Below are 10,950 nucleotides of genomic sequence, written 5' to 3' on the forward strand. Positions count from 1 at the left end.
GTCTGAAGGCTTACAATGCTATAAACCTGGTTTTGGTACTCTGGTGGGCACAGCACAGATTGTTGTTGTTGTTATTCGTTATTAAGCACAAAGCTACACAAAAGGATATCTGTGCACTGTTCACCACGGGTATCGAAACCCGGTTTCTAGCGGTATAAATCTGCAGACATACCGCTGTGCCACTGGGAGGCCACAGAGCATAGATAGTTTATAATGTAGTTTTGCGTTTAACCACACACAAACAAAAGTCACCCTTTATAATATGTATCATAATCATCATTTATAATTTCTGCTTCTATGTATATTTTAAAGATTTCTATTATTTTATTTTACCAAAGTTGGAAAATAAGAGAAATGGTTGACACACACACACACACACACGCTATCATTAAACAGTTGAACCACTGTATAATATTGAATAACGAATTTGTCGAAATCTCATACAATTATTCAGATACCCAAATTAATTAATGTTATTATATGGTAAAATGGACTTAAAACCCCATCTGTGTTAATTGTTAGTATTTCAACTATTTGTCAGAAGGCGCTAAGTGCGTGAACATGGCGGTGGATTTTGTGAAAGACTCAAGTGATTTTATAAACCTATTCATAAAATTAAATAACAGAATACAGGCTTTAAGTGCTCGTGATAGTGATACTCAAATAAAAGAATATTTTTTACACTACCTCCCTAGCGTTGTACCGAATGGAGAAATAAGGTAATATAAGTTATTTTCTGTTGTAGCTAACACTAACAACAGATGTGTATCACTATCACAGTATCTTAATCAGTTAATGTGACATCTTTGAACCCAACTATGTACTCAATCTCATGGTTTCTCAAACGTTTACACCTTGAGGCCCACCTATGCATAAATTTTATAGAATTTTAAGGGGACAAAAGGGAGCTTATTACTGAATATTATTATTAGCCCATCAAGGATCTCCATTCCAGCTCATAATTATAACCACCACTTACTACTCATGTATTCACCCAATCTTTTCTTGAACTCATTTAAATTTTCTGCCTTCACAGCCCTTGAAGGCAGCTCTTTCTAAAAGCCAACCACCCTGTTTGAAAAGTAATATTGTATAAACAGCAGATGACTCCTATGCTGCCAAAATTTTCAATGCTAAACACAGGAAAGTTTGATGGATCTATATTATCAATACCCTTAATAATCTTAAACACTTCAATCAAAAACCCTCTGACCCTTCTCCTCTCCAGAGAAAACGAGTTTAGATATTTTTATTTTATTCTCTCCTCGTACGTATAGGACAGTTCCACCATTCCAGGTAACATTCTAGTGGCTTTTCTCTGAACCTTCTCCAACAATTCAACATTCTTCTTGAGGAAGAGAGTCAAAAACTATACACAGTACTCTAAATGGGGCCTTATGAGTGAGCTATATAGTGAAACAATAATATTCCTTGCCTTGTATTCAGTATTTCTATAGATGCTACTCAAAATCCTATTAGCCCTATTGCTAGCTACAATACACTGTTTAGATGACTCAAGTGATTTTTGAGTCATAACACCAAGATGTTTTTCTTCAACCACAGTATTTAATGTATTCCTATTTAAATTGTAAAAACCTACATGCATCATCTTGCATTTTGGACAGTTAAACATCATCTGCCATGTATTGGCCCAATGCATCAAATGATCTAACTTTCCCTGTAAGTCTGAAGCATCTTTGATACAGTTAGCCACCCCAAAAACTTAACGTCATCTGCAAACTTCAATATTTGTTAGTTGTTCCAGAGACAATATCATTAATATAAATCACAAACAGCAGAGGACCCATCACAGAACCCTGATGCACACCACTTGTAACTGTGATACCATTTATTACTACTCTCTGCTTTCTACTTTCCAGCTAATTTTCTATCCAATTTAATAACATTTCCCCCACACCCACAGATTTAGTTTCTGTAACAAGTCTTTTGTGATACACCTTATCAAATGCTTTCTGAAAATCAAGGTATTTCCTTCATCAAATCTTGCAGTAACATCCTCAAAGAATGTCGGAGAATTTGTTAAGCTAGACTTTTCCTTTCTTGATAATACCCTCACTAGTTATACTTTACATTCAAATTTCAAGCTAAGGTTTCTCTTTTGTTATTGGATTCTGAAATAAGTATACTTGAATAAGGAAGCATGTTATGCTAATATAATAATGGGTAGGAAAACAACGATTTATAAGCATGGAGAAGAGCTCTTTGATGATGGAACATGCATGTTTCAACAAAACAGTGGTCCTCTTCCTTATGCTTATAAATAATTGTTTGCCTACCTATTAAAAATACAGTATCTTATCTGTAAAGTTAGTCTTACTCCATCAACTACTTTAACTGGAATTTTAGAACAGTCAAAGTTGTCCTGGCCTCTAGTGGCCCATAAGTGTATGTATCATTTGGGTACCAGTGGAAAGTCACTGCTGAAGCCTTTTAATTTTATTCTGGCATTTTTTTTTATTTTACCAATTAGCATAAAGCTAACTACTACATGGGCTAACAAATTGCTTGAAATTTACTGTTTGAAAACCTTTAGACATTTAACAAGAATGTATGGTATGCCTTAAAATGATGCTTGCAGGTATTACAAACTTATGTTTATGAACTAGTAATTATGTCATGATTAGTATATTTAACCACCAAATCAGAAGTTGATCATATAGAAATTAATGGCTGACTCGGAATCTTAATATCTGGTATAAGATAAAAAGTGCTAAAACTGACTCAGCAATAATTTAGTGCTGTTAGGTGTACTGAACAATACAGTTTTTTTTGCTTGTCCATTCAGCTCTTGCAGAGCAGTCATCATAGCATATTTTGTGACTCTCCATATGTTATGTTTCACTTACCATTATAGCTGTAATCTTTCACCACCACCACAAATTCCTTGGAAAAGTTTTTTATATTACATGCTACGTACCCTATTTGAAATGTTGTATCAATGATAGGATGATAGTAAATTGCTCAGACTTTGTTACAGTCATTTATAATAGATATACACTGTCAGTATGACAACATACTTCCAGGTCATACCCATGATGTTGTTTATTACCAGGTGTACTTTGAACTAGCTCAAGGCTATAAGTTGTTTGTAGACTTAGACAGCATATTTAATAAATACTGGTATTATGGCCTACACTGTGGTACATCTTATTTTAAAATTGTGTTTTAGGTATTTTTGCATATATATATATATATATATGTATGTATATAGCTTTTTAAATTTATTATATATATTAAGCAAGGTGATTGGCATGTTTTTGTGAAATACTTGGTTTCTGATTACAATGACAAAACATCAACAACTAAAAAGAAACATTAGCCATAAAGAACTTAGCACCTGAACTAAATAAGAAATCCAGCACTGCTGAGCTGATGTTAAAAGTGTGAGAAGAGTGGAAAATTTTACATATTAATGTGGTTTTTGTATATTATAACTAGGCTCATCCATCATATTCAACATACAGTAGTTCTGTCTGTTAAAAATAAAAGTTAAGTGCTCACCATTGTAAAATAGTGAATTTGTGTTATTTGTTTGTATTAACATATAGATAAGGTGTATGTAAATTTTTATTTTGCCTTTAAGTATGCATTTTAACTTAGCTGTATGATGTCTTGGCTATTTCTACATATTATTCATACTTTTTGACTACTTTGTTTGACATTCTGATATGGGTGAACTTAAATGATAAGTATTCCATTACTGCTATTATTTTGTAAATATCTGACAAAATAAACTTTTCAACTATAGTTTAAGAAAATTCAGTTTTTGTAATTGATGGTTAATTGTTGCAAAATATATCTATTTAAAATGCTTATAGGAGATTAATGCCTGAAGTCCACCTCGAGGTATTAGATACTACAAGTCAGTACCTGCTTGATTCAGCAAAAATGCAGGGCCAGAATCCAGACCATAACTCTCTGATTCTTGATGTATCTGCTGACTTTTTTCGATATCTTCGAAATGCTTGTGTTAAGAATAGTGTTAACCAGGATATGATCCTCAGGTAAATGTGGTGCACTGTTATAGAAATAATTATATATATTCTGAAGAAAAAAATATTGAAAATTGAGATTGTGCAAGATTGGAACCCAAGGCTTTTACAAACCAAGCCACTGTTTTAGTTGACTTAACTGTTATATTTGGAATACTGCAAATCTCATTTCTTAACTTAATTGGTTATTAAAGAGAGAAGTTTAAATTTTGAGTTGGACTTATTGACTTATAAAATACAACTTTGGATTCATCTATCACATTTTTTTATAGGGTATATTACCTCCACTCACATAAATATTTGTTTTCGTTCAATGCTGCCCTCTATATGCAAAACATTTTTTGTACATGCCACAAGTCTTGGATCTCCCACTCATTTCGAATTGATTAATTCCACTGCATCTTGCATGCAAATCATCATGTGACAACTCTCCACCAATAAGAGTGTGACATACTCTCTTGAAGTATGTGACTCCTTCTGTTCTGTTCTACCGAACTTTCACTTCTCCTTTGGCAGACATTTTTTATTTTGGTGCTTTTCATAAAATTCAGATTCATGACTTTTAATAGTTTAATTTCCAAAGTGGAATTTCTTCATTGATTTTTTTTTACATCTTTATATTGAGGAAGAATTAATTTCCCAATCTTTTTTTTCTCTCACTCAAATTTTTATACATCAAACACTTTTGTTTGATTTATATGATAAATATGAATTCTGAGGTTAATGTTACCAATTTGGGTATCACAACTCCTACTAGCACTATCTCACAAGCTGCACGTTCGGGGATTTATCTGCTGTAAGATTGATCATTATATGGGTCAATTTCCTTCTCCTGAACTCCCCCCCCCCTGCTCCTGAGAAGTTGAACCTCTTTGGGTTGACAAGATTTAATAACCTTTATCCACCACCAGATTCTGCCATGTCTTCTTACCCGACCTTCAAAATCAGCTAGGCCTAATACAACCTTTTTAGACATGATTCCACAGGTAAGTGATGTTTTGTCCATTTCCCAATTTCATATGATCCTCATCCTTTGTTGCATGATAGTTCTTCTGGTTTTCCTAACCTTTCTTTATCAACTTAGGTCATGCACATATGCAGGCTCTTCATGATTAGTGGAATCTTGTGCTGGATCCTTTGATGGCTCCTATTTCCTTTCCTTCTACCCTTGTCAGCAATCTGCAGTGGTAGTTGGACAAGACTGAAACATTGACGGTGTTCTGCTTCCTTCTCATAGTCTAGATTTATACATTTTCACAGATGCATCTCTTCAGGGCTGGGAGGCATGGGTTGATTAACAGGAAGTTTTGGGACATTATTCTGAGACCAAGAAACCTTATCAACATCCTGGAACTTCTTGCTGTACATCATACTTTGATTCATTTTCTCCATGTAGCCAGGAATTGTCTGGTAAAGATCCATTCCAAGAATTCTACAGTGGTTGCTTATCTCAATCACCAGAATGGCACCTGTTCTCGATCCCTATGTTTCAGAGTTTAGATCTTTTTTTTTTGTCCGACATGCTAGATAATCGTATCAAAGCTTTTATGTTCCAGGTGCTTTCAATCTTGTTGCGTATCGGCTTTCCCATCCAGACAAAGACTAATCGACAGAGTAGTCTCTTGATCCTTCTGTTTTCCAGTGGCTCTGCCTTCAGTAGGGTACTCCTCACATAGATGCATTTGCCACATCTCTCACCAACAAATTGCCTCTGGCTGTTGATGCTTTCAGTCAGGATTGGACCAACAAATACCTGTATGTCTATCCTTCCATTTTAATTCTTCACAGTGTCATTTCGATCATCCATGTCACTCCGTGTCAGGTCTTTCTAATTGCTTCTTACTGTCTGGCTCAACTGCTGCAAACTACCCCTTCTTTACCTCTTACTCCATCCCTTCTTTGTTAACCTTGGTTACCAGTGTTTCATCCAGCCCTTCCTGTCCTTTGTCTTCATGCCTAATTTTTATCTGGTCCTTGGCAAGGAGATCTGGTCTGTCCTGATGGATAACTTCTTTTTTATCTAGTTCCATTCGCCCTTCCTCCAGAGAAGTTTATCAACATAAATGGAACCTTTTCAGCTGTTGATCTTTAGGTCAAAGGTTTTCACCTATTTCAAGCCACTGTTACTCATATTACAGATTTCCTAACTTGGCTTTTTGATCAGGGTTCTTCTGTCTCCTTGATCTCTGGTTATCAAGTGGCCTTGTCCCACAGTTTTAATTTTTCCTGATACCATAGGGTGTTTACCTTTCCTATTCTTTCCCTTTTGATGCATTCCTTCGAGATTCGTCTTCCACCTCAGCAGGCTGTCCTTCCGTATTGGATGTTACTGTGGTCCTTCAATGCCTCACTTTGCCTCTATTTGAACCACTCTCCATGTGCTCCTTTTTTCACGTTTCCCTTCAGACTTCTTTTCTTCTCCTCTTAGCCTGTGCATGTCATAGGTCAGCTTTATTTGTCATCAGTGTTTTATGCACTCTTTATCATTCCACATATATTTTCCTCTATCCAAATTGTTCTATCCTCCCCAAAACTTCGGGTACTTCAGATGGTAACTCCTACTTTTCACTGATTTTCCTTCCTTCCATTTCCCACCTTTATTCTTGGTCTGATCTGGGTAGACTTCTATGTCCTGTATGTGTTCTTCACTGTTATATTCAAAAGTGGTATGGTCTCCCACATCAGATCTTTGATTCTGAAGATCTCCTGTTGGGGAGTGCCCTCTGGATGCTTTTGAACGATGCTTCTTTCTTTCTCTTGCTCTGATCCCTCTACCAATTCAATGTGGGATTGTAGCTATTTACGTGAGAAGAAGTAGTGTGCTGTATTGGAAGTTATAATTTTTCTTTATTGAAAGTGTATTTCTGATAGATACTTAGCTCTTCTCACACTTCCCACTCTTCCTCCCCACTGAAAACTGGTATTTTCATTTTCTGCCAAAACTCAAAGTGATAGCTCAGAAGAATGGAATAGAGGAAGTTGCACTCTTTTTGGAAGGTTGTTGCATGATGATTTGGATGCGAGATGCACTGGAATCAGTCAATTCCAAATGGATGGGAGATTCAAGGCTTGTTGCATGCACAAAATGTTTTTTGCATATAGAGATGAGCACTAAACAAGAATAGCTATTTATGTGAGAAGAGGTAGGTACCTATCATAAATAAATTTTTGGTGTAGGAAAAATTATAACTTTTGTATGTTGGAAGAACTGCACTTAAGTAGTGTAACTTCAGGTGTTTTAAGAATGACATACTGTCCTCTAAAGTCAGTGCTTTTTTCTTGTTTTTTTCTCAAAAAGAGTAAAAATTCAAACTCACAAATCTGCGATATATGAAAAATCACTTTTCATTTTGAAATTATTAGTTACTAAAATATGGAAATCTATTGATAAAGTAACTTTCAGGTTTATTTTTAAACGCAAACACATGTTTTAATATTCCATTAGTTGTTTCAAGATCGTAAACTTTGAAAAGATTTTCTTCATATCAGCACATATATTTTTTATTCCTGAAAATTTTTAGAAGAAAACATACATGTAATATATTAAAAAGTTTTACCTTCTGTCATTTGCTGATTTGTTAGTTTTTTCATGTACATAGTTGTCCACAGGACATGGAATCTTGTTTTGATACACAGATGTTTTTTCATGTACATAGTAGTCCACAGTAGTCTACAAGTATCAATTGTGATGTGTTCACAAGATTTATCTTGTTTCTTACAGGAACTTGAGCTCAGCTGTTCATTTAGTTCACATTTTGGTGGAAAAATATTTATCAAGAGAAGATTGTGTGGACTCTGGTATGGTGAACTGATGTTTAACGTTAACAGGTGTTTAAAGTAGACTAGTATGGTGAACTGGTGTATAATGCTAACGTGTTTAAAGTAGACTCTGGTATGGTGAAGTGATGTATAATGTTAACAGGTGTTTAAAGTAGACTCTAGTATGGTGAACTGATGTTTAACGTTAACAGGTGTTTAAAGTAGACTAGTATGGTGAACTGGTGTATAATGTTAACGTGTTTAAAGTAGACTCTGGTATGGTGAACTGATGTATAATGTTAACATATGTTTAAAGTAGATTCTGGAATGAATAAAGTTGGCTAGTCTGTGTTACTCATGTACAAAATAATAGAAATGTTCAAGCGGGTACCATACTTAGTCACCTTAAAATATTCATGTTCAGGCAGGTATCACACTTAGTCACCTTAAAATGTTCAGGCAGGTACCATACTTAGTCACTTAAACATGTTCATGTTCAGGCAGGTACCACACTTAGTCACCTTAAAATATTCATGTTCAGGCAGGTACCACACTTAGTCACCTTAAAATGTTCAGGCAGGTACCATACTTAGTCACTTAAACATGTTCATGTTCAGGCAGGTACCACACTTAGTCACTTCAAAATGTTCATGTTCAGGCAGGTACCACACTTAGTCACTTCAAAATGGCAAATACATATCATTGAGCTTCTTTGGCCATTTATACTGATAAAATTTGTGAAAAGCATTGATAAAACAGCTTTATAGAGCTGAAGATCTAGATCTTGTATTTTTGTACATGTGTTGATAAAAGAGCTTTATAGAGCTGAAGATCTAGATCTTGTATTTTTGTACATGTGTTGATAAAAGAGCTATATAGAGCTGAAGATCTAGATCTTGTGTTTTTGTACATGTGTTGATAAAACAGCTATATAGAGCTGAAGATCTAGATCTTGTATTTTTCTACATGTGTTGATAAAACAGCTGTATAGAGCTGAAGATCTAGATCTTGTATTTTTGTACATGTGTTGATAAAACAGCTTTATACAGCTGAAGATCTAGATCTTGTATTTTTGTACATGTGTTGATAAAACAGCTTTATACAGCTGAAGATCTAGATCTTGTATTTTTCTACATGTGTTGATAAAACAGCTTTATAGAGCTGAAGATCTAGATCTTGTATTTTTCTACATGTGTTGATAAAAGAGCTTTATAGAGCTGAAGATCTAGATCTTGTATTTTTTTACATGTGTTGATAAAACAACTTTATAGAGCTGAAGATCTAGATCTTGTATTTTTCTACTATGTGTTGATAAAACAGCTTTATAGAGCTGAAGATCTAGATCCTGTATTTTTGTACATGTGTTGATAAAAGAGCTTTATAGAGCTGAAGATCTAGATCTTGTATTTTTCTACATGTGTTGATAAAACAGCTTTATAGAGCTGAAGATCTAGATCTTGTATTTTTGTACATGTGTTGATAAAAGAGCTATATAGAGCTGAAGATCTAGATCTTGTGTTTTTCTACATGTGTTGCCGCTACTGGTGTTACTCACTCATAACCTGTACAATAGTGCAAATTTGGCCATTCATATTTTAGATATTCTAAAGAGTTCAAATCTGTTCAGAATTAAAAAATAAAAAGAGAGTACTGGAAAGCTATGTTTTGGAATCAGCCCATGAAACGTGTTGCAAACTGGGTGTTAAGGAGTTATGAAAAAATACTTGTTTAACTTAAATATTATAAAAAACTTAAAGATACTGTAGTTTGAGGCTTTGTCATCAAAGTTTGCCTATTTATCTTGTAAATCCAGTGCAGTAAGAAGACTGTCTTTGTGTAGCTTTATGAAGAATATATTCATAGTTTTACCTACATCTGTATGAATGGTATATTTCTGGTCACAAGAATAACTTCTACTTGTTACTACAGAGTAATATTGCTGTGTAAAATACACTCCACTTGTATTCAGTACATGTTTGTATTTATTGGCCTTGGTTTTAAAGCAGAAGAGGCTAGTATATATTTTGTTAAATAAACAAAGAAGTACAAATGAGGTATAATTTTTTTAATGGGCATTTTATTCCAGTTCTTTAAGCTCTTCAGTAGTATGAGTTCTATATCTCTGAACCACAGTAGAAATTCAAACTATCTTAATTTGTGTTTCTAATGTCAATATTAATGGTCATAAAACGTTTTCAGACCTTCTCAGGAGCGTTAAGATTGGACTTCAGTTTGTGGGGAATCTCGTGACTGGAAATACGAAAACACAAGATTACTGCTGGGGCATATTCTATGATGAACATCACCTCTTCAAGTATGATTAACTGATTATCAGATTTATTGATATCATTAGAAAATCTTACACTAAGTACTTTGCATTCAACATATTTTAAACTTAGCTAAAGTAAATAGTTGTGATAACTCTTCTCAGGAGAGGGTCTATTAATGTGACGATTTCTTAACCATTTTGTGCTTATAGTTTTCATGCTATAACTTTTAAATTAGTAAGCAAATATCAATGAAGTTTGGCAGATTATCAGTAAACATTACAATGGTTTCTTACACAAAATATATCATTTTTTTATTATGTCGTAATGTTTATAAAGCAATGTTTCTCTCATGCCTTTTTTTTTCTTTTCACATCTTGCCTATCTATCATGCAAAGTAATTTTCATTTTAAGATTAAAAATACCTTTATGCATCAGAAAATTTTGAAATTTCATATGCGAAATCTTTATAATGTTCAGATAGTTATCAAACGTTTTTTTTTAAGAAAAATTTTCTATTTTATCTGTTAATTTCAGTAACTAATTTCTGTACGGGTTTGGTAGATTTGAACAATCTTGCAACCACCATAAAAAATTAGGAAAATAAACATAAGTTATTGCTCTTTCATTCTAGAAGGAACACAAATTATAACATGAAAACATAAATGTTTAGATGAAATAGTTTAAATATCATAACATTATACATACATATTTATTATTTTTATTATATTGACCTTTCTCCCATGCCTGGCTAACAATATAAAAGTTACAATGATGTAGCTCACGTGCACTCATGTTACCGTATCAAATAACATAAAACTGACCTTTGGTCTGTACAAAGTAAGTTGTTTTGGCTGTGTTTTAGTCGACTAGTATTTTCTAAAATACAATCACATTTCAATTATTATACA

General features: G+C 33.8%; 1 protein-coding gene across 1 annotated transcript in view; it reads left to right on the forward strand.

Moving 5' to 3' along the window:
* The first annotated feature begins 539 nt into the window (after nucleotides 1–539).
* LOC106464804 (ataxin-10-like) overlaps nucleotides 540–10,950 on the forward strand; it is a 31,608-nt gene continuing 21,197 nt past the window's right edge. Inside the window, exons 1-4 of the mRNA XM_013924962.2 lie at nucleotides 540–719; nucleotides 3,840–4,025; nucleotides 7,735–7,811; nucleotides 9,972–10,086. Coding sequence (XP_013780416.2) covers nucleotides 562–719; nucleotides 3,840–4,025; nucleotides 7,735–7,811; nucleotides 9,972–10,086 — 536 coding nt within the window. The 5' untranslated portion in view covers nucleotides 540–561. The remainder of the gene's footprint in view (nucleotides 720–3,839; nucleotides 4,026–7,734; nucleotides 7,812–9,971; nucleotides 10,087–10,950) is intronic.

Source organism: Limulus polyphemus, unplaced genomic scaffold (assembly GCF_000517525.1).
Source record: "Limulus polyphemus unplaced genomic scaffold, Limulus_polyphemus-2.1.2 Scaffold1746, whole genome shotgun sequence".
NCBI classification, from domain to species: domain Eukaryota; kingdom Metazoa; phylum Arthropoda; class Merostomata; order Xiphosura; family Limulidae; genus Limulus; species Limulus polyphemus.